The following is a 24,917-nucleotide window of genomic DNA, read 5'->3' as shown; positions in this document are numbered from 1 at the left end:
CTCTATACTAAGGAAAAACTGGGGAGGCGCTGCTTCCAAGCCTAGTCAGATTCTCAGTCTCTAACAGAGTCTGCCTCTCAGTGTCTCTGGATGAGCTCTTCCTTCCCTAACTCTACTTTCCACTCCTTTGGCCTTGGAAACAACATACTTAGTATCCATAGTCACCCTGGTTCTTGCTGTGGGCCATAGCCCCTTAGCAGTGTGAAAGGGAACTAACATTTTTAGGACATTTGCTTCATGCCAGGCACTATCCGACCGACTCTGCATACATCATGAGGACAAGCACCAATGAAGAAAGGGATTCCTTCCCAGGTTCTTATGTATTTCTCCCTCAAGCTCAGAAATAGATGCCCTAAGCATTAAAAAGATGGTAGTGGTACCCGCCCATGCCCAATGTGCAATTCACAATATAAAGGATACTGAACTATAAAATAAATAATGTATACCTAGCCTAAAATTTTAAAAACTTCTGGTTTTCCTGACTTTAAATTTCTAGATAAGTTCACTGAACCTTTGTTTTTGTCTCTGGCCCTGATCCATGAGCCTGTTGGTCAGGGGTGAGGGGAAGGTGTCACGACCCCTGCTTGGCTGATGGTGGAAGGACAAACTTTGGTGTCCTAGTGGTGGCTCAGTGCTGTCTAGGTTTCCGGTACCCTGTGCTAGCCCAAGAAATGCTTTCTTTAGTGGGTCTGTTGAAGTTTTTGATAGCTTGGATCCCTAGACAGCAAAAGCTTTGTAACTTCTATCTCCAACTTTCTCAATATGCCTAAAGAAGATTCTTGGGTGACCATTAAGGCTGTTTCAATCCTTTGGTGAAGGAATAAATCTTACCTCTAAGCTTTTACAGCAGCATCTGGTAGTCTTTCTAATGGACATAAAGCCTTAATGGTTGGTAGTGTATTCTTTGTATATCATATTAGTGTCTATAATACCTGCTAGATAGTATAGATATACCTCAGCACTTTGAAGACACAGTGCCATTATGTTTCTTGGCTTCCTTTGTTACCTTGGAATGTAAGCTGTCAGTCTAGTTACTGTTTCATTCTAGACAGTCTGTCTGTTCTCTTCCTGTTTTTGATGTCTTTTTGGCCTTCATCTTTTTTGATTTCAGCGTCAAGTGTCTTGCTGCTGTTTTCTCTCTCTTTTTTTTTCCTACTTGAGATTCATTGAGCTTATTGAATATGAAGATTTGATTCTTTCACAAATACTAGAAACAATTTGGTATTTCTCTCTCTGAAAGTTGCTTCTCTTTCATTTTCTGTTCTCTTTTTCTGAACCTCTGATTAGATATAAATTCAAACTTGTTTGGTTTTTAGGTGTCTCTCTTTATATTTTTAATCTCCTGCTTCTCTGTACTGCATCCTGTGTGATTTCTTCAATGCTTACTTCTGCTTAACTAATTCTTTCTTCCAGATGTATCCAATCTACTACTTAACCTGTCCAGTGCATTTTAAATTTCAATTATTTATTTTTAATTTCTAGATGTCCTGCTTGGTTCTTTTTCAAATCTCTCTCTCTCTCTCTCTCTCTCTCTCTCTCTCTCTCTCTCTCTCTCTCTCTCTCTCTTTGGTTCATTATTTGAGTTCTCCATGTTCCTATTTATTTTAACACATTAAAAAGATTATTTCATATTTTATATCTGATGGTTTCATTACCTGAAGTCTTCTCATTTCCAAATCTGCCCTTGCTTATATCAACTTCTGCTCATAATAACTTCTTCCTTGTGTATTTTAAGTGACTTTTTATTATGACCTTTAATTTGGGGAAATTTTATCTGACTTTCTTTGAGATCTGGGCTAAAAGTACATTTCTTCAGAGAATATTTGCTTTTACTTCTAGCTGGCATTGGAACTTCACCAGTGAGTAGCCTTTAAAAGTAACTGTTGATTTAGAGTTCTTTGAGACTGGAGGCATTGTGAATACACACCTCAAACTTGCATAATGATTGTCTTGTACAGACATAATTTCTGGGAATATTTTTTCCTTTCACACAGAACCAAGACCAAATAGGGTTGTTGCCCTTTGTAGGAAGGAGTTATAGCTTATGTGAGTCTCCAATTAGTCCCTTGCTGGTGTGACCCCTTATTTTTGACTCTGGTATTTTGCATGGCTCTTAAGAAGATTTGATGTGTGGGATATGTAACTAGCCACTGTGTTGAGCAACTCCCACCACCCTGGATTCATGTTTTTGCTTCATTTTTAGCCCCGGAAAGTCTTTGTTATTTTTTTTTTTTTTTTTGCCAGCAAAACCAAGTTTTCAAAAATGTGTTTGTGTGGTTTGCTTTGGTTTTACTCAGCATTTAAAGTATTTTTAGTAAGGTCGTTGCTTTTTTAAAGGCTATTTAGCATGCATTATTGCTGGAAACTTAACTCTTCATTCCCTACAGAGCTCCTATTTCATTTAGAGAGACAACTCTATTTTGTTCCTTATGCATGGAGAGAAATGACTAAGAGGACTCAAGTGTAACCAATAATCAAACACAGCTGTTATCAATTAATTCCTTTTCTTGACCATGACCTTCCAGGTTTTCCCTTATTTCCAACCCTCCAGATCATTTTGTTAAAATCCATAGCGTCAGCAAGATTTCATATGCCATAATTTTTAAAAGACTGTTTTCCTTTAGAGAGGAAGAGGAATGATCACTTTTTTTCATAGGTGGCTTTTAAAACTTAAGAATGTGTTAGTTCCCTTTAGTAACACAGTATAGATATTTATTAATTCCAAGTATTTTAGATGCCATGGGTTGGGCACTGAGGGGAGCCGTCTGTAAGTTGGAGCATTTATTTGACAAACATTATTAAGTTCCTATCATGTTCCAAGAACCTGAAAAACAGTAAGAACAAAGACATAGAGAGAAGAAACAGCCTGGCATATTTAGGAACCCAAAGCAGTTTAGAATGAATGGGGCGTCGAGGTAGGGAGCCAGAAGTGGAGAAAGAAGTGGACCAAAGTATTCACAAATTTATGTAAACTCTTTTGAGCTTATATGTATACAGCATCTATAAAATTTTAGGATTAATTTGTATCCTTCACTTTCTCTATTCAAATCAATATTTTATTTTTATACTTAAATCATCCCTTTTCTAAAAAGGTACCTGAATGTGCAGAAATCTTAATCAGAAGATAAAAGAGAAAATTTGAATTTTATATTAGCCCTGTAGCCTACCCTTGGGTCAGTGCCAGATTCCAGGCTGGAAGGCCAGGGAAACTTTCTTTGTGTCTGTTACCGATGGACAAGTCCACAAAGGTATCACTCAGAGATGACTGTTGATCTTAGGACAGGGACTATCTCCCCCTGCTTTGGGTTTCAGTACTAGCCTAGGTATGGGCAGGCAAAGGTTGTCATAGGTACATGCAGCCCCAGGATGTGGTCTGCTTCTGGTGATTATGGAGCAAGCAGGCCAGGCCTTAAAGGGATAGGTCTAGCAGCCTGATATTATACTGCAGTTCTCAAACCTTACACAGCCACAACTAGAGCACTGTGCCTGAGTCCAACATATGAGAATACTGGTCCCGACAGGTAAAGATGTACAATGGACCTCCTGGTAGGACTTTTAAAAGACTGAACAATACGCTCCCTGTAGATTTCCACTGTACAGTTGTCTATTTTCAGTGGAAGACTTTCTGGCATTACCAAAATAAAAAGAGAGCATGATAGACACCTGAGAACATACAAATATGACACCATGCCCCATTTCATAACATAGAGGAATGAGACCACCTAAGATAGGTGTCAGAGAAAAGCTCTGAGGGTGATGGATGTGCTTGTTTCTGGCTTTATTAATGAATAAACAGCAAACTGATCCCAGGGCGAGACTTTCTGAGACGTAACCAGTCCAAGTACTTCTCTGAGTCTCTTCAGTGACAGGTCTGGGTTTCCTGAAGGCAAGAAAAAGAATGGAAAGTCAAAAGAGTCATTGTGGCTCTAGGGTGTTGCAAAGGTAATCTAGATTATAGATCACTGGCTCTGTCAGGCCATCCATCTTCCTGAGATCCAGGACTTATGGCCACAGTGACTGATGAGGAGGATGGGCTAAATGGAACCACATTCTTCCCAGAGGGAGCTTACCCCGTCCTCCCTCCCATTTCCAGCCCCAAACTCCCAGTGTTGACCCTTGCCCTCCTCCCTATTCACAGGCTCAACTTTCTGAGGTCCACCTTCTGCCCCACTCCCTTAAATACCTGAAGGAAAGAGATTGGAGAGCAGCTCTAGGCTGGCCTTCAGGGGAAAGTGTCTGGGGCCCGTGAAAGCTAAGCCAGGCTTGGAGTGGTCCTACTTTTGATAACTCAGGAGGAGGTGGAAGGGGCTGGTGTTGTGGCTTAGTGGTACTATGCTTGCCTGGCATGTGTGATACCCTGGGTTTGATCCTCAGCACCGTGTATGAATGAATAAATAAATAAATAAGTAAGTGTCCATCAACAACCAAAAAATTTTTTTTTTTTTAAAAAGAGGAGGTAGAAGGGTATTCTAGGCAGAGAGCACTAAGAGACAATGAACAAATCAGTGAGAACACAGGTTTCCAGAAGAGGACAAGGATTAGGAAAATAGCTTGGGACATTTTAGGATGGCCTTAAACTCTAAATTCAGTTTGAAGTTTTTAAACTATCAGGAGTCATTTAAATTGGAAGGCTGTGAGAAGGGATAAAAATAAGAATTAACTTTATGATTTAAAAATAACAACTAACATTTAGACGTCAGAAAGCATAGTTTATTTCTTTGGATGCACATAATAGCCTTGTGTTGAATGTGGATTCAGGTATAGGATAATTGTAGCACAACTCAACTGCACAAGTTCATTGCTCCCATCAAACGTCCATTAGGAGAAGAATGTCAGGCTCTCTGAGGAGCAGATCAAGGAGAGGAACAGGGGTATCTTCTCATTTCATTCATTCCAAAAATGACTAGACTGACTCTTGCTCTTGTCCATGGCTGGACCAGAGGAATGTGAGATGAGGAGAACAAGGTGATGCCAGACAAGAGGGTGGGGGACCGGGTCGGGGCAGGGGGGCTGCTGTGAGCCTAATAGAACAGCAACCAGGACAACTACCGTCAATTGTGAAAGGGAAATGTTTATTAGCAGCCAAACCTCACCCCAGTTGCAGGGAGGGCCCTGCTTGGACATCTTTCCCAAGCTCCAGTTTAGAAAACCTACAAGTAGGAGACTGGTTCAGTTTAAGCCACACAGGCAGGAATACCTGCTTTTTCTAACAGGACAAGCACTTTGTGGGAGGGTCAGGAAAGGTTTGATGGGTGCTTGTTATTAAACACAATGGGACCAGTTATATTGCTGAGGGAATCTTCTTGGAGATGTTTGCTTTTTTTTTTTTTTTTTTTTTTTTTTCTTTCTTTCTTTCTCTGCAGTGAGAATAAGGAGGAACAGGAAATACAGGTCTGATTAGGAAAAGGACTAGTAATCAACCTTGTATTGACTTTTGTCTGACTCTGCTTGTGCTGGTGGAAAACGGTGTGCACAAGGATGATGAAATGCTAATGTGAGCAGCATGGCAATCAGGGGACAGTTATAAATAGAGCAGTCTGACTAATAAAAAAGAATGACTTTGCTCCCAACTCAAATATTGTTTTGGGAAAAGGTATCTGTTTATTAATATTCTGGAATTTTCCACCTGATACTCCCCTTCCAGAGTCTCAGATAAAAGATACCTCTTCGGGGAGATGAATTTTTTCAGTCTGTGTAAACTGTGCTGTCCTTCCATTGGTTACAGCTGTACAAAACACAACAAGCCTCTCAACTGATTTGAACCCTCAGATTTATAAAATACTGGTTATGTAAATATAGTAACATAACTAAGACCAATGATGATGGCATCTCAGACCCTAAACTAATCCTGCTCTGATTTCCCTAGGACCAGTCCTCAGGGAGTTCCTTGCCGTTAGTCCTCAGCTTCCTCATCTAGAAAGCAAAGATAACAGAATCTATTTCATGGAACTATGGGGATTAAATGAGATAAATGAGGCAACACACTCAGTAAATATCTGCTATCATTGTTATATTATTAACAACATTTTGGGGAAGCATACATAGGATACACGACTGTAGCAATGGTAAGACCAGAGAAAACACCAGAGAATATCAAATTACAGTCATCTATTTGAAAGGAGTCTTCAAAATTGTCCCAATCTTTATCTGGTGGCAGACAGTCCTTGCTACCCTAAGCAAGAGAGGGTTAAGAAGTTTCCGGTCCTTGTGTGTGCATATATATTCAGTGATGAGGAACTGTGCAATCTCAGGCCAGTACTAAGAGTTGTGATGGAAAGTTTCTCTATATATCGAATCTAAATCTAACCTCCTAGAACTTTCCACTCAGTGGCTTTGTTTCTTCCAGAGCGATGGAGAACAGGCCCATATGGCACCTTTCAAATATTGAAATGAGCATTGCTATATTTAGTCTTCTTTAAATTAAATCGCCCCAGTTCCTTCAACTGTTCTTCAAAAGACATGTCTTCTAATCACATCACCACCTTGCTCTTACTTCTTCTAGATCAGTGGTTTTCAACCAGGACCACATGTCTAGAAACACTTTTGGCTGTCACAGCCAGGGCAGGGGTGATCCTGGCATCTAGAAGATAGAGGCCAGGGAAACTGCAAACACCCTACAATGCACAGGACAGCCCCCAACAACAAAGGATTATTCAGTGCAAATAGTCCATAGTGAAAAGGTTGGGAAGCCCTGTCCTAACTATGCATCAGTGTTCTTAATATGTGGGATAAAACTGCACAGAGAGGTGTCAGCTAGTACTGCCATTATACTGTCACTACACTTCTACTAAATTAGCTTAAGATTCAGGCAGATTTTTAGTTTATAAGTCAGTTAAACCCCCTTTCATGGGTAGTTGCTGACCCAGGGATGATATACACAGGGCCCGTGTGCCCACTTAAAAAACATTAATCAGTGCTGGCACTCTTCTCTGGTTGCCCAGAGGCTGCCTTGAAATCTCTTCCAACACAATATTCTAGGCCACCACTACGAATCGTTCAAATGGTCGTTGGCATGCCAGATGAAATCTATTCACTGGCCATGTCTCCCTGGATTTGTGATATTGGGACCCAGGGCATGATGTGATTCTGGGACCTGTGATTTGGAGGACTGTCACAATTCTTGGGGCAGCTGGAAAGAACAGAGGATACTTTGATTTGATACTCAACAATAGCCAAGTCTTTTATATGCTGTCCCCCAGAATCCTTCTCCTCAACCAAAGCCTCGCCATACCCCGCCATACAATGTAAGTAGAACAGAATGTCCTCTCCCATGCACATCCTCGAGCCCCAGGGAACAGTGCCTCTTCTTTGTCAAGTTCTTGACCCTCCACTCACTGCTTTTGATGCTTCTACTCTCAGTTCCCTGAATCAAGCTGGCCTTCACTTTACCAGTATGAAGAGATAGAAGGGGGAGGGGAGGGACCAGGAAACAAGCTTTGTACCCTGCATAATGCAGGAGAATGAAAAAAAATAAAAAGCTTAAAACTTGAGTAGATAGCAATCTAAACTTCTCAGAAGCCTGAAATCAGTATTAATCAATATCTAGACACGGTTAATTTTACTTTGAAGCCCAGTGCTTCATTCCATGTAGTGTTTTAAAATATATCATTCCTCGGCATCTGAGGACAGTTTCCAAAAATCCTCCCACACCTCGAAGATACCAAAATCTGCAGAAGCTTGTCTCTTGTATAAAATGTGCAGTGTTTGCACATAACCTGTGCACATCCTCCTACATACTTTATAGCATCTCTAGATCACTTATCTATCTAACACAATATAAATACTGTGTAAATAGTTGTTATACTGTGTTGTTTAGGGAATAATGACAAGAAAATAAGTCTGCACATGTTCAATACAGATGCAGTTTTTTTCTATCTACAGTTGGTTGAATTCAAGGATGTAGAAGCCATGGAGATGGAGGGCGATCTATAATTCCTTTTTCCCCTTAGTTGGGGGAGGAGGAAAGAGACACTTTTGGATAGACTGAAAGAGCTATATTCAATTACAGCATTCTTCATAACCCTAGTCACTTCATTAGTTTGAACAAAGTAATATGTTTGCTATGCCCTGATTTGCTCAAATACTTGATATATTAATTTAAAAGCAGATTTATTCAGATTAATCATGTTTACTAACTTAATCTAGTTTTCAGAGTTTTAAACACTCATCAATTGTGCAAGTAGAGTTAAACCAATGACCTATAAAGAATGTAGTATCTGTCAGTACTTGGGAAGGAAACAGAAACTTGAGAGCATAGAAACCATTCATGTCTGAATAAAACAAAGACCATTTTGTGTTTTCCAGATTGAGGGCTCTATATGCTATGAAGCAGATCCCAAAAGCCCTTGTTTTCAGGAATGGAGGTAAAGGAGATATGCAGGGGTGGGGATAAAAGGAGCCTTCCAAATGTGTGGCTGCCTGCCATCTAGGACTTTTTCTAGACTTATGGCACATAGCTAAAAGTGCAAGCTCGTATTTCAGACTCCCTGGGCTTGAAATCTGTTTCAACCATTGCTTTGAGAGCTTCGTCTATTACTTATCCTAAGACTCAGTTTCCTTGCACATAAAAATCAAATTATATTGTTGTATTGTAGGCACATACAAATAGGTAACAACATATTCTACTATTATGTTTAATTATAATGCATCAATAAAGAAGGAACAACACAAATAAATAAAAAATAAAGGTAATGGTAGTAGTATTTACCTACAAGGTTTATTGAAAAGATTGAATAAGACACTGTACATAGAGCAGTCATAAGCAGAACATACCCAGGAAGAGTCGGCCATTGTCTTCTCACACTTGTGGACCTCTGAAATTCGATCCTTAAAGAGATAGGATCCTCATTTATTCCTTGATGTGTTACACAGTAATACAGTCTGTCTGCTGTAATATGTGTTCTTAAGGCACCAATTAGCTCATTTGTAATTGCAAGATCGGGGAACAATGACAGTGTAACGTGGAAGTTGTGCTGGTTCACACGCTTTTTTCCAAGGCAAGGAGAGTTGAAATAGCAGAGAAGAATAACAACTTCAGTGGAAAAGGCTCAGCATGGCTTCCAGTTTGATTTTTTTTCTCTTTAATTTTTAAATGAATATCTGCACTTGGGGCTCCCTCCTCAGAGAAGCACATCCCAGGTTGCACTTACCTATGCCTACCTTCACAGCAACCCCACTGGCTCCTAGCAGCCAAAGCCTGAGTGTCCATCTTATTATTTTTGTGCATTTTTAATATTCTCTGAAGCAGCTTCTGGTCCTACTGAGCTGCCTGCCTTGGTTTCCAAGGTACCAATTAGTGTTTGTGTTGGTAGGCCAATTACAAAGTCACACCAGTTTTGAGTGGTTGTCCTTAATCCTATATTTTTCTCCATAAACCCTCTTACCTTAATTCTATGATTTTCCAGACTGAGATCTTCCAAGAATGCATATATGATGTGCATTTAACAAATGCCCAATGCTTTCAAGTGCTGCAGAAGACGGCAGCAGGTGAAACAAAGACACGTAAAGGAAAGGAACAAGGCCACATTTGGGCAGCATGGATGAGTTGGGCAGAATTCCAGGCTGCAAAGCTGGCTCCTCACCCAGGAGGCTCTGAGTTCTGTAGCCTATGAAAGAAGCTTCCAGCCCAGGGCACTAAAATATGCTGGTTAGGTCCTGACCCTGTCCGATGAGGTAGAAACAACACCTTTTCTTTGTATTTCTGCCTCTGATGAAGAGGGTATAGTAGCATGCGTTAGCAAAATGCATTGCTAAATAAAATCTTTCTCTTCACCTTTTGTTTGTTCAAAAGCATTTGTTCATGGAAATATATTTTGATTCTCCCTGTTTTCCCCAGGTTTGCATGATTCCTACCTCCCTTGAATTCCTGTGACAATTTGATCCTCTCTGTACTGAAGTCCTGCTTACATTCTACTTCTTATCATTAAAAAGATGTGTGTGTGTGTGTGTGTGTGTGTGTGTGTGTGTGTGTGTATTTCACCTCAACTTAATCATACTTTCCTTGAAGGTGTTATGGGGCACAACTTAAGAACAGACCAATCACCACTGAGAAGTCCAAATTTGAGAGTCTTTATTAAGCTGGCCGGCTGACTGTCTCACATAATGCCCCCAAAAATGGCTATAGGGAGAACAGCCCTGGCCACAGGGTCGTAGGGGTTCTTATACCAAAAATCACATTAATCATAAGTGTCTGTTGCTATGATTCGAAATTACAAATTAACATCATGAGATCATCGACAGAGGGGTAAGTGGGTCACCTAGGTACAAACTAAAGAATGGTTACTAACAACCACACAATTACCGTTTACATGGTAGGTTGGTTAGGAGCAATAGGGATCAAAAGAGAGCAATTTTCATTACATAAGAATTGTTATTTTGTATTGTTAAACATGTCACACTAAGTAACTGATGATGAGTACAGAGACAGGGTGTTCCCACAGGAGAAACTTATTTTCTACATAACATGGAGTCTCAGAGCAAAATGGAGTCTGTTCAGTCATTTCCCTTAGAGTCTGGCCTGTAACATTCTCATGGAGCCAGATCTGTCAGCCCATCACAAAGGCAGGGACTTTATTACTTCATCTCTATATTTCCTCCACATTGCCCAGCACCATGTCTTTCACACTGTAAGTGCTTAATAAATGTTTACTAAATGAGCAAGTCCTCCAAAAAAAAATTGGTTTTCATTTGTGCGCTTCTGCAAGGAGTGCCTGACAAAGTGCACTGTGAATTCCAATGCAGTGGTTGGAAGACAAAGTTCTGCCTTAAAATTTTGCTGTAGCAGGAAACTATTCTGGGAAGGTAAGGACCAAAAACCAATGTAGGAACACCTTATGTGAAATATTTTATTCATAATTTTAAAAATTAATAAGCAACAGACAGGAATTATTTCATTTGGCTGCTCTGATAGTTCCTGCTTCTCTTTCCAAGTCTCTGGAGGTTAAACTGTTTCCCAAGGGAATACAAGTTTAGAACAAACCTCAAGGTTATTCTTCCTCAGATAAAAAACTTACAGACAGAGGGCAGGGTTCTGTGTTGACACCAGGGAAACATGTGGGCCTGGGGGTGACAGGGATGGGCCCTGCTGCTTTGACAAAAACAGTCAAGCTCCATTGTCCTGCTCCTCTTGGTGAGCATCCAGATAGACCTGTTTAGTGTGCGCTGTCTAGACCCCTTCTTCAAATTTTAATAATGCATAAAACAGAATTTTAATAGTGAACTTAACTGAAATAGCTACAGATGAAAATATTATGGTATAAAGTAATATATGAATAGCCCTTTATGGATTATATAATATTCAATGTTTCATCTGATCCCAAAGTCACCCTTTGAATTAGTTTGCTAGGGCAGTTATAATAAAGTGCCACAAACTGTGTGGCTTACACAGCAGGAATGTATTGTCTCACAAAGAATCTGTTTCATCCCTCTCTTTCAGCATCTGGCTGTTTGCTGGTAACCTTTGGTGTTCCTTGGCTTATATATCACTGCTTTCAACCTCTCGTGGTGTTTTCCCTGAATGCATGTGTATCTGTGTTCAGATTTCTCCTTTTTAACTTAAATTTTAAATTTTATTTATTTTTGAGATGGGGTCTGACTGTGTGGGCCAGGCTGGTCTTGAAACCCTGGGAAAAAGGGATCCTCCTGCCTCAGGTTCCGAAGTACCTGGACTACAGGCCATGATGTCCAGTTAAATTTTCCCTTTCTATAAGGACACAGTCATATTGTATCAGGGGCCTACTCTACTCCAGGTTTACCTCATCTTAACTAATTGTATCTGCAATGACCCTTTTTATAACTACAGTCACATTCTATGGCACTAGAGGTTAGGACTTCCACATATGAATTTGGAAGGGATACCCATAAACTATAACACTTTCATAAGGCATAAAGCAGGAATTACTGCCATATTAATTTTACAGATAAAGAAACAGTCCCAAAGAGATGAAGTAATTCACCCAAAGTAAGTAAAAACCCTGTGTCACAGATGCAAAGCAGCAGTCGGGAGAACCATACACTGCCTCCCGCTATGAGTTCGTCTAGCTATTCACACCTGCAGCAGTAAGAACTGAGGCTGCACTGAGGTGCAGGGAGGGGAAGTGGTCAAATGTGGTCTCTTTTTGGAAGCAATTTAGCAGATGCCCTATTACAAAGAGCTCTACTTGTTGCCCCTATGGGTGCACCTCTTGAGGGCTTGACCTCCCCTCCCCAGTAATTGTTTACTCAAGTTGTTTCTTGTAAGTCTGTTGTTTCTTCCTGGTGGGCCCATTCTTGGGCCAAGCGGAGCTGAGTACAATGCGCTTATTCAGAGTAGAAAGTAAAATGCTCTGTACTTCCTTTCTCTATAGCATCATTCTTTGCCACCCTGTGCCTTTCTTTTGCCTGCCTATTGAGTAACCCCAGTGTGGGTGTGGGGAGTGTGTGAATTACCAGCAGTGTGACTGGGGACAGCTGCCTGAGGAAGCACACATCAGGGCAGGCAGCAATAGGCAAGCTTCCCAGGAATGGCTTTGCCAACCCACCCACTTTGACCTTCTGCTCTGCCTGAGTCACTCTCACCAGCTAACGCTGGCCCCCTCCTGGAGCATGCGTTCCCCGAGGCAGGAAGGAGGGACACACCACACTGCCCCACCCTTGCGGAGCAGTGTAGGAAGTAGCTCAGCGCAGATTTGGGAGACACATTCTAATCTGAGCTCTGCCAGTTGCTAAGTGTGTGGCTTTAGAAAAGATGCCTAATCTCCCCATGTCACTTCCTCATCTGTAAAATGGAGATGATAAATTTGTTTACCTCATAAGGTTAGTGAATGGATAAATGATAGAAGCTAAAAATGGTGTTTGGAATGACACATCTACCATGGGATTCTAACACACTCTGGATATAAGCAGGACTTCCTTACTGGTTTATTTTATTTCCTAAGTGTCATTTGCTAATCTGCTAACTAAAAACTTTCAGGATATATACCAAAAAGTAAACAGTGGTTGTTCTGGATGATGGAATTTCAGGTGATTTCATTGTCCTATTTTTGACTATTTATGCTTTCTAAACTTTCTGTAGTACATGTGTTATCTTTTTTAACAAGAGATAGCAAATGCCCCCTGAGGACCTAAGGGTGTAGTGGACTAGATGTGAGTGGGTACAAAGTGGAAAAGATGTGACCATTGTTCTTAGTGGAGTTAAAGTCCACAGAAAGGAATAAGACAGACAAATGATAGAAGGGTGGACTGTGATGCTAAGTAGACTTACTGGTTTATTTTTTAAAATTCTTTACATATTCTGATTGCAAATTGACTATATAAGCCCAGTCTGCAACCAGTTCATCTCAAGTGGCACTGGGCATCACAGAGAGGTTACTGTTAGTCTTACCCCGACGGTCTTAGTATATGGTCTTCTCTGATCTGAAATAGGAAATTAGGATGATAGTGTCACATACAAGGGGAACTCCTTTAATCTAGCCCAGGGACTCAGGGGGATGTGGATGGAATTGCTGAGATTCCTTTCTAAGGTCCCTATCTCTTGGAAGGGGCTTATAAGGAATAAAAAATTGGGATGCCTTATGTAGCATATCTTGCACATGACAGATGTGTATCAGATCTCGAAGCAGCTTGTCAGATGAAATGAAGTAATTTCCTGTTTCTTTGTCTTTCTTTCCATAGTGTTATTAGCATCATCGTTATTCTGGCTGGAGCAATTGCACTCATCATTGGCTTTGGTATTTCAGGTATGTGATTTCTTGCATTACTATGATCCATCCATTCACCCTTTCACCCTCACTGTTAAACTAATCACTCAGTGTGATAGAGTAGGAAGAGCACAGGACTTAGACAAAGAAAACTTGGGAACAGAGCACTTGTTCCCTTATTGTATTCTCTTCGCTCTACTTATTTAACTCCTTGGACCTTAGCCTCATCATTTTAGCATGGAGAAATAATGGCCAGCAGTAGTCAGATGAGAGAATCAAACAAGAAGTTTACCAGTAGTCCACTTACCAGTAGTCAGTGCTGAAGATGTCATTCTGAGATCACAGGGAAAGTGCTACATCTGAGCCATTCTATCAATGGTTGACCTGGGTAGATGATTTCCTTGCAATGCAGCCTCAGCTGCAGTATTAAAGAATACCACTTCTTGTTACACAGAAGTCTTAGGTAATAAGAAAATAGATCATGACTACTGTACCATGTAGAAAACAGATGGCATGGTGGCATGTGTGGTTAGTTCATGAAAGCAGTTAACGGATGTCCACTGCGGGAAGTCTTCTCTTTCCTCCTCTGTGCAGGCCATTTCACTGAAACACCTAGTCTGGATAAAGTTTTAATTACAATGCTGAGCTTGTTAGGCTAGGAGCTGTCTTCTCTGAGGCCAATTGTTTGCTCTGTTTCCCATAAACCACCTGACTTTGGCCAACACATTTATTCTAACCTTGTGACCAAAGCTGTCTCTTCATAACTTTTAGTTTCTATAGTTCCAGCTGCACTCCTCTCTGTCACTCTCCTTCAGAGATATGCAGCCCCTAAATAGTGGTCAAAAGGCCTAAACTAAGAAAACTTGATGTAAGTGGATTTTTCTCAGAAATGACATGAGCACCCTTCCCCACTTTATCATCAAAAATATATATTTTGTCTTTTTCTACATTTTTATTGGATAACACTCTGTTGATTTGTAGAAATTCTTTACATATTCTGATTGAAAACTGACTATATGTATTATGAAATCTTTTCTATTCTGACTTGCTTTCTCATGCTCTGAATAATCTTTCAAAAGACAAAAGTTCTTAAATATTTTTGCTCTTTATATATAGTATATATTTTATTAGTTTGTACTAATACATTTTCATATTACAAAGTCAATTTAGTGGGAGAATCATCCTTTTGATATTTGAATCCTCTGACCGCAAACAGAACTATACCTTAAAAAAAAAAAAAAAAACTGTGGATAACAGAAGAAAAGACAAGTTAACAACATCAAAAATTTCTTTTTTTTACAGGTGGACATTAAAGTGGACCTAATTCAGTTTTCTCTTTAAAAGCCTCCAAAGACAAAAAACAGCTTAAAATCACTGCAATGAATTTTTAAAAATTGTATCCTAAGCTACTGGTCTCTGGCACCGTTTTCTGTTTTCTGCTGCTTTGATGCAGGCTCTTCTTTGCTTGTTTCTTCTTTTGTTTTTTTCACTGGTCCAGCTGTACCATTTTCATCATGTTCACTATAACTATCAAATTTCATTTTCTTGCCCTGAAACCGTACTTTGCCTTTAGCAGATCCAGACTGAGCAGTTTTATCACCCTTTTCTTTTGGCTTCCATTTGTTTAGGGATTCTTGTTGGTCTTCTATGATTTTTTTCAAAGCTGCTTTTTCTACCTCTCCTTTTAGTACTTCCCAAGTCACTTCTTTGTTCCTTAATAATTGTAGGTTACTATTGTTTGCATCTTTGGCTTTATCCAGTGTTTCCTTGGCTTTTTCTTTAAAGAGAATAATTCCCTTGTTTGCTCCTCTAACAAGTCTATCCATTTTATTTTTTCACCATGATTTGATAAAAGGATGTACAGATCTTCTCCATAGGTCTGATTTCTAAGTCATCCCAAAGTTTCAGCAAACATCCAGTCTTTTCTTCTAGAGATTTCATTTCAGCATCTTCTACTAACTTTTGTTTTTCTTCTTGCTCTTATTTAGTTCTTAACTTAGCTTCCACTTCATTTTGCATTCTTTCTTCTCCATCTTCTTCTTCTTTCTTTTTTCTTTCTTTCTTTCTTTTTTTTTTTTTGCAAAGTAATCTTCTTTAAAAAGTATTAGCAGATCTGTCTTTGTACTTTTGACCAGGGGTCTATACAAACTTCTTAGCAGAGTCAATGCTATCAAACACAGCAAACATTGATCTCTTAAATGCTTAGTGCAATGCTCTTCTCTCTGAATATTCAGCAGTTGACCTTTATCTTCTAGCCATTCTTTTATGTCACTAAGGGTTGCATCAATTGGGAAGCCTTCAATATAAACAGATCTGTTTTTTTTTTTATCATTTTTATACCCATCGGTCACTTCTGGGAAGGGTTTGCTTGAAGATCTTCTGATCTAAGTTTTGTCTTCACTTATTTCCATAGTTCTGCCTTAGATTTGCTCAGCTTCCACTGTTACATTAAAGTCTGTTGTTAGGTGTTTTGCCTTGATTTGATGACAGATTTTGGCATTCAGAGTCGCCATTTTTTTCATTATCACCATTAAAAAGCCATCATGACTATCTTCAAGGTCCAGGCCCCACAGGTTGCCACAGGTTCACGAACAATGACGGAACATCTCCACTTGACTAAGAAGTTCTTAATTGTATCTCAGTTTATTTTATCACCCTTTTCTTTAACAAACTTGAGGGCTTTTTTTTTTTTCATCTGTTTAAGAAATTTTTGCTCATCCCAAGATCAGGAAAATTTTCTTCTGGATTAAATTGTGAAAGATTTGTTGTTTTACCTTTCATGTTTATACCTAGGAACCATTTAGAATTAATTTTATGGTACAAGATTCAATCTCTCTATGTGGCTTTCTAGTCAATTTAGCACCATTTATTGAAAACACAGTCCTTTCCCAACTTCTCTCCAATGCCAATATTGTCATAAATCAAGTAGGTGCGTGGATCTATTTTCAAACCTGCTAATCTGTTTCATTCTAAGAGAGATGCTCCCTGTCTTATGATGGGGTTACAGCCCAATAGATCCTTCGTAAGTTGAAGTATCATAAGTTGGAAAAAACATTTAATACACCTAACCTATCAAACAGCATAGCTTAGCAACACAGCACACTGTAGACGACCAGCTGTTTGCCCTCCAGTGGCCACCTGGGAACTGTTCTGCCTGCTGGTGCCCATCATGGTCACAGAATATCATACCGCTTATCAGTAGCTCAGGAAAAGAGAAAAACTCAAAATGTGTAGTATGAATTTTACTCACAAATTGAACCATCCTAAGTCAGGACTGTCTATAATCCTTTACAATTCATTTTCCTTTCATTTATGCTATTTTATTTCTTTACTTATTCCTAATTCCTAATTTTGGTCTCTCTCCCAGTTCCTTCTTAAACTAAGTTGATAAGGTTTCAGGTATTATTAACTTTACAGTAGTTTTCAAAGAACAAGTTTTGTGTTTATTTATAATTTTTTGATTTGTTTCCCTGTTTTACTAATTTTGACTTTTTGTCTTTATTAATGTTCCTCTTCTTACTTCATTTTGGCTGTCTTTTAATTCTTTTCCTAATATATTAAAATAAGCACTTCATAAAAAGGCATGTTCAAAAAGCCAATAAATAGCTTTTTTACTATTGCCATTCGATTTTTCCAAGTGTTTACCTATTTACTTTTAGCTAGAAGTTGATGACCGATCCTGTGCTCGTGTCGTCACCAACACTGGGTATTGTGGAATCTTGTGGCCTTAATTTCTCTTTCCTGGTGACTCAAGAGACTGAGTACATGTTCAGATGAGAAACATAATGTAGAGTGACAGAGAGCCCACAAAGACTATGTTCTGCATGGTTCCATGTATTTAAAGTTCAAAGACAAGCAAAAGAATCTCTGCTTTTAAAAGGTAGCATAATGGTTATTACCTCTGGGGAGGAGTGAGTGGGTAGGACATGAGGGGGACCACGAGGGAACTGCTAGGAAAGTAGCAAAATTCTGTTTCTTGGTGTGGATAGTAGTTATGTGGGGTGAAGTCATAATTCTTCAAGCTGTACAGTTATGATGTGCAGTTTTATATCCATGAATTATACCTAAATACAGACTTACATATGAACAAATTTTTATAAATGTGTGTGTATTTATATGTATATATACACATAAAGGTATATATTCTTTATAAAGAAAATGTTGATTCATAAAGCAAATATTTGAGAGTAACTTCTAAACAAATTAATGCTAAGATACATTTTGGCACCTTCCTAAGGCTTAACTCTTCCTAAATGTAATTTTCCCTATTCCTGATCTTATACACCAACTTGAATTAAAACCCTAATGTTTACCCTTTATTCTTTGCCTTGGTGACTAAGGCTTCTTGAGCCTAGGGCTAACTAGTTTGGCATTAGAACACTCATAGAGTTGTTTATCTTTGTTGTTAGTTGCTATGACTACCCTAGCAAAAATTTTCACATTGCAATGACTTTTCTGAATCAGTCAATACCTTTTCCTGTTGCATATTATATCATGCTCAAGTACTGATAACAACCTCAAACACGGAGCTCAGTTTGAGTGCAGAGTTGAATCCTTAAGGATTTTTTGAATGAATGGATGGATGAATGGATGGATGAATGGGGTAGAAGAATGAATATATAGAAATTATAGTATATTTGGTAGTGTACTACCAAAAATATTAAAATTCTACTACCACCAATTTCACAGGATGAAAGCTGATTATTTTGGATAATATGAGCCATCATTAGATTAATAGTTCTTAGTTGGATTTTTTTTCAATTTTCCCTATTAAAAAGGCCATAACCTTTACCAGAGATCATCATACTGTAACACTTTAAATGAATTCAATAAAACGTTAATTGGTTTAATGTAAAACACATTGAAATTAAGCAAATAACATTAAATAGATGATAATGAGAATATCCTTTGAACCCTTCGTTTGTGCAACTTTGTGTACTGAATAATTGCATGTGTTATCTGATTTACTATGATTCCGTGTTCACAAAAATAGGGGATAGATATTATTACTATGTCCAGATAATAAATCTGTGTAAAGTCAAATGCAGTTGGAAAGTAGGCTATGTTTCAGGTTCAGGTACTTCAAGAACCCACACTCCCACCTGCCACTGCAAACCAATGATAATATCCACACTGAGAATGGACCCCATAAAACATAAGATGCATTCAAGGTGAATTGTTTGGAAGAGAGGTTGAGGAGCTCCCTGATTAAAGGACAGCCATCGTGGATGACCCTTGGAGAAGGAAGGAGATAATAGTGGAAAGGCTCCTGGCCACATTTAGCCTAGTCACTGTGTTATCACTCACTCACTGGTGACTTTGAAGGGCTCCGTATAGTGGAAAAGTTTAAGAGTCAGTGATGTACCAATCTCTGGTCTGACAACTATAAATCCTTTGGGGTGTAACTTAACTTTCTAGAATCAGTTTCCTTACTGAAAAAACAGACAAGGTCATTTTGAGAATTAAATGACAGTGCCCATAAAGCATCTGACATGTGTGTGATAAATGGCTTCCATTGTTACTTACATTGACACCATTAATGCTATTAATAAAAGTTTACTATTAGTAATACATTCATATAACAACTCCTAGGAATTGCACAATTTCCTGCTCACATTACAGCAGGCCTCCTTTGAAGCTGGGGAGGTTAAGGCAAGAAGTCACAGTACGCTTTCTCCTAAGGTAGTGTGGGCATTACACAAATTATTTAGAAAATATTTGAGCTTTCTTACATTTACTTTATGATTTTTATTTTTTTTATTGATTGATTAATTATAGTTTTGGGGACTAAACCCAGACCTTGTCCATGCTAGGCTATCACCCTACCAGTGAGCTACATCCCCAACCCTATTGATTTTATTTTTAAATAAAGTAGGAATATCTTTTGATGGCTGGTCCTCTATATATTTCAATAATATGAAATACATTGGTTTTCAATAATATGTGGCAGAAGGAGCATAGTCTTAGTGCCAGACAAGACTGGTTTTACCTTGTCTCTACTTCCTGCTAGGTACGGGACATTAATCGAGTCATTTAACCTCACAAAACTTTTTCCTTATTCATAAAATGGGTATAATAATCATTCTTAGCCCTCACGGCTTAAAATGAGTCACCATAAATAAAAAATTTGCTAAAACATTCCTTTCTTAACTTCCTGGAACTCTGATCTGCTATCTTTCCAAATGATTACAGTTCATGGTTATTGATATCAGTGATTTAAGGTTTAACATGGCAAGTTGAGGTACTGTATTAAGCACTTTCCTTGCATTCTATCATTTAGTCCTCAGAAAGCATCCTTATTTTACAGATGAAAAAAATTATGGAAGAAAGAGGTTAGAAAACTCGTCCAAGATCATATATCTAATAAGTGGCAGAGCTGTGACTTGAACCCAGACAGCCTGATGCCCATGTCATACTCCCAGTCATCATGCTCTATTGCTTCCCTACTAATTTAGTCAGTTTTTTCCCTGTTGTGACCAAAAGACCTGACAAGAACAATGAGAGGAGGAAAACATTTATTTGGGGGCTCACAGTTTCAGAGGTCCAAGGATAACCAGCTCCATTCCTTGGGGCTCAAGGGGAGGCAGAACACTATGGTGGAAGAGCGGTGGAGGAAAGCAGATTAGGACATGGCCACCAAGAATGAGAGGAGAGAGAGAGAGAGAGAGAGAGAGAGAGAGAGAGAGAGAGAAACACTCTGCTCAACAAGGACAAAATATAAGCCCTAAAGGCTTGCTCCCAATGACCCACCTCCTCCAGCCACACCCTACCTGCCTTCAGTTACCGCCCAGTTAAGCCGCATCAGGGGATTAATGCACTAATTAGGTCAAAACTTTTCTAACCCAATGATTTCATCTCTTTCTTGCATTGTCTCACACCGAGCTTTTGGGGGACGCCTCATATCTAAACCATAACACTAACATTTTCCTTTACTAGGCTTGGCCCAGTATCCTTTGTAGTTGCTTCTAACATGAGCAGTTGCTACTTCCAGTCTCACCTCTTCTTTGGCAAGAGTATCACTCACAGGTGCTACCCCTGGCTCCTCTGGTGCAGGCTTAAGCCTTCTATTTGCCTCAGTAAGCCACGTACAATGGTGCCCATCTGGATGACTGAGTTTCAGTAGATGCTGAGTGGCCATCTGCTGAGGGCTTCTTGCATGTTCTCTATGCTATTGGAACACAGTTTTTCTTACTGAGCCATGTTAAAGGACACCTTATTTCCCAGGTTTTACCCTGTGCTGTTGGGAACCGCAGAATCATAGCTTCTTTACAGAAATTCTGGGTTACCTGTACTCGTACTCTCCAAGGTATTCCTGCTACCAGTGAAGAACCAATTGAATAGTACTCAACCCCTGCAAAAACTGACATGCTCCGATTTCAGCTTGCTCCACTTTAATGGTTCCTGCCCTTACTTTACACAGACAAGAGCTGTGTTAGTAATTTTCCTTCATGAGCAGAATAATTCATTTTCAGCTGTTAGCTGTCTTCCAATTCTTAGTCTTATTCAATTTTAGAGTGAAATGAAGTACTTTAAATGTATGTTCATTTAACAGAATTTTTAAATCAATACTTAGCAGCCTCTAACCCATCTCCATAGGACCCTTTTATCCTTTGGCTGACCAAATCACATAAGAGTCTCTGGCTGCCCATGGGCCTAAATAAACTTATCAGGTCAAACTGCATAAAGCTCCTTGAGCTAATTTTTGTTTACGAGTCTGAATACAGACTCTTTTTTTGTAAGAATATACACATGTTGTTGTTTGCATATTGAATTTCACTTTATCACTTTTGAGCATCATTCATTCATTTAACAAGAAAGTTTTTATTGGCTGCTTCTGTATCCAAAGCAATGGCTGGGTTCGTGTGGTGTTTTAAAGTTCTTACTGGCTTTTATTCCTATTCTTTATTTGATATGGGGGAGAGATTTAACCAACATTACACTCATTCCATCTGCCACATCATTAATGCAGCCTTAAATGACTAGAACTTGCAGCAGGTCCCCAGGGCAGTCCACAGCTGCCTTCTTTTAATCATTAATTTCTCTAGGAGATATTTCAGTGGATTCCCTACCTGTGGGCTCAAGGCCAACACATTAAAATTAATTCAGCAACACAATTACCAAACTAAGATATGTCATTATCATTTCATTTTCTTCATAAACCATGCTAATCATGTATTTTTTTCTGAAAAATAATCTTTCAATTCAACTTTAATGGCACTTTATAAACTATAATCAGATTTATTCCCGCTCTAACATAGTTACATGTGCTCCATGATTTTGAGAATTTTTGTGTATTTTTATTGCCTTCTTTTACACTGACTCACATTTCCCCAGAATTTAGATGTGATAATTCTGCCAAATGTTCTTTACTCTTGCAATGGATAAATTTTCTAAAATAGTGCTTTGATTTCATTCATTTATTCATGCCCTCAGCAAATATTATTTTTCTCTATAGAAACATAGCACAAGGCACTATAGGACCTATAGATATAACTGAGATAGTTTTTGCCCTTAAGAAAGCTTACAAATTAGTACAAGATATAGGCCAGAGACATGGTAAAGGAAGAGAGCCACCATGATAAAGGTAAATATGAGTGTTAAGAGAGAGTAATGAGAAGAATTTACAAATTTTATCTCCATGGACTAAAAGAAGGTATTAAGAAAGGGCTGCCATCTGAACAGGTCTGAATATCCAAAGAATATGGATAACCAGTGATAGGGAAAAAGTAGGTGCCAATGTACAAGGTGTGAAGGTGTCTAGGGGATGGTACAACCCAGGCCAGCCTGGGATGCCTTGTCAGTCTGTTAAGTAAGAATAATTGAAAAGCAAACTGAATCTTTAAAACAAGTGTTCAAGAAAATGCTAAGGCAAGAGATATATGTTTGCACTCATATTACTCAGCAAAAACTCCATATTGTCCCCTTTCATAAATCTCTCCCAAATCTACCACATGAATGGCCATGCATGGCAGCACTCCCAAAATCTTTCTCCCATCCCTCAAGCTTCCAAAACATTCTTCCAACCTCACCTATGCACATGTTTCTGTTTCCCTTGCCTTTTACTTGCTATAATTTTTCTTCTATCAGTAGCTCTGTTCTTCTTATGCAAGAAATCTATCTAGCTTAGCTTCTACAGTTTTCTCAATCATTACCCTTGTCTACTTTATAAAGGTCTAGAATCTGACAATTCCAAGTCCAAGCTTCATATCCAAACCACAGAAGGAGCCTCTGAGTAGATTCAGTTAAATTAAGTCACATCTGTAGGTGTCCTCAGACAACAGCTTCTAGTCCACAAAGAATAGCTGGTTGATCTTTCCTCAACGGGGTGCATTATAGGCTGGGCCACTGGAGAAGAGGCAATTCCACATAGTTGGCACGATAATTAGTATTTCTACTGCTGGCATATTCCTAGAGGAGGGGGTGGCTTCTATCTTTGTCAAAAATCAACTAAATTAAGTTGATTCATTATGCCATAGCCAACACTATAAGCCCAACCTAGTTCTTAATCTTCATTATGCCTTAGTTTCTTCACCATTCAAATGGAGATGAAGTACCAGTACTATAGAATGTAGTCTCTTCAAAATTACTAGACATATTTAGCTCATATGAGGTTTCACTTTGTGCCACTTGTGGTTGACTAAGAATAATAATACCTATGTGTATAGTTATGGCTTGCAAATGAAGTTCACATCCCTTTTATTTGATCCTCACAAGAACCCCTTAAGGTAGGTGAGAAAGATATTGTTACCTCCATTTTTCTGGGAATCAGAGGGGCTACATGACTTATTATTAAGTGGCAAAGTCAGATTTGATGTTCAAATGAGAATGAGACTTGAATGAGAATCTTCAAACCCCAAATTCAGTGTGTTTTCCTCTTACTGCCTCTCAAGGTTTGGGTTGATTGGTCTTACAAACGCTATTGGGTATGGAAGATATGCTGTAGATACCAAAATTATTGCATTCCTGTTCTTTCTGTTCTTGTCTCCCTTTTAAAAAAATGCCTTTCCTGTTCTTCTATATTTCTAATTTATCACAGAAATCTCTGCTTGGCTTTTAGTAATAAAGGGTTTGGCTGTAGAAGTCCCAAGTCTTCGATATTGAGACTTTCCTCCTGAATTGCAGGGAGACACTCCATCTCAGTCACTACCTTCACCTCAGCTGGAAACATTGGAGAGGATGGAATCCTGAGCTGCACTTTTGAACCTGATATCAAACTTAATGATATCGTGATACAATGGCTGAAGGAAGGTGTTGTGGGTTTGGTCCATGAGTTCAAAGAAGGCAAAGATAATCCATCAGACCAGGATAAAATGTTCAGAGGCCGGACATCTGTGTTTGCTGATCAAGTGATAGTTGGCAATGCTTCCTTGAGACTGAAAAAAGTGCAACTTACAGATGCTGGCACCTACAAGTGTTACATCACCACTTCCAAAGGCAAAGGGAATGCTCACCTGGAATATAAAACTGGAGGTGAGTTACTTTGGTAGAGAGGAAAAGAAAGTACCAAAAGATACTTGAGCTGAAAAGCATGAATTACTGATGAACTACCATGTTGTCCTCACAAATGACCATTATCAGACACATCTTTCTGAGCTCGGTTAGTAGCCTTTTTTTTTTTTTTTTTTTTTTTTCTCTTTTATTTTATTGTTTTTATTTTTACAGACTGCATTTTGATTCATTGTACAAAACAGTAGCCATCTTGGCAAGATCCACATCAGCTCCATAAGTAGTCCACTAAAATATTAGAACTTGAAATCTTTTGCTCTTGGTTCTTTCCATTTCTGAATTTCCAGGTATATTTCCTAAGATATTTTACCAAAATAAATATAGTCTCTTTAGGATAGCCCTCGCTATTGCTAATAAGAGAATTCTATAATCTGATTGGGGATGTTACTATGCCAATCATGCCCAAGCCCATATCTGAAATGAGTCCTTCTAGAGGCAGTGGAACTTTAGCAGTAGTTCAAAGGGAAATAACCCAAACAAAATTGTCCTATAAACTCAGTAATACCCTCCCAATGAAATTGCCTTTTCTTGCCTACCCAATTTAATAAATATTTTCTGAATTTATACATAAGGGACTCAGATAGATACAGTGAGGAATGTGGAGATAATTTATAAAACGAAGGTAACTCTCCCTCCTCTTTCAGAGCTCCTAGTGGAGATCTATAGAGTTGAAGGGCAGGGCAGGGATAATAATCAGTAAAGCATATCATATGCTTAAAGCAAAAAGAAGTAGAG

The 24,917-nt window shown here is 38.9% G+C and overlaps 1 protein-coding gene and 1 pseudogene across 3 annotated transcripts in view; one reads left to right on the top strand and one right to left on the bottom strand.

The window, feature by feature from the left end:
* Positions 1-24,917, top strand: part of VTCN1 (V-set domain containing T cell activation inhibitor 1) — a 69,299-nt gene that overhangs the window by 31,982 nt on the left and 12,400 nt on the right. Inside the window, exons 2-4 of one of the 2 annotated variants that reach the window (XM_079131992.1) lie at positions 11,435-11,515; positions 13,651-13,715; positions 23,799-24,146. In XM_079131992.1, the coding sequence (XP_078988118.1) occupies positions 11,435-11,515; positions 13,651-13,715; positions 23,799-24,146 (494 nt within the window). The remainder of the gene's footprint in view (positions 1-11,434; positions 11,516-13,650; positions 13,716-23,798; positions 24,147-24,917) is intronic. The other variant, XM_079131993.1, reaches the window with a different exon arrangement.
* LOC306654241 (lupus La protein-like) lies at positions 15,083-16,189 on the bottom strand (annotated as a pseudogene). Its single transcript has one exon. The product of its transcript is annotated as a lupus La protein-like (transcript).

Source organism: Sciurus vulgaris (assembly GCF_902686455.1).
Source record: "Sciurus vulgaris genome assembly, chromosome: 1".
Taxonomy (NCBI): Eukaryota; Metazoa; Chordata; class Mammalia; order Rodentia; family Sciuridae; genus Sciurus; species Sciurus vulgaris.
Note: the sequence above shows the minus strand (reverse complement) of the source record. Positions and strands in the feature narration are given on the sequence as shown.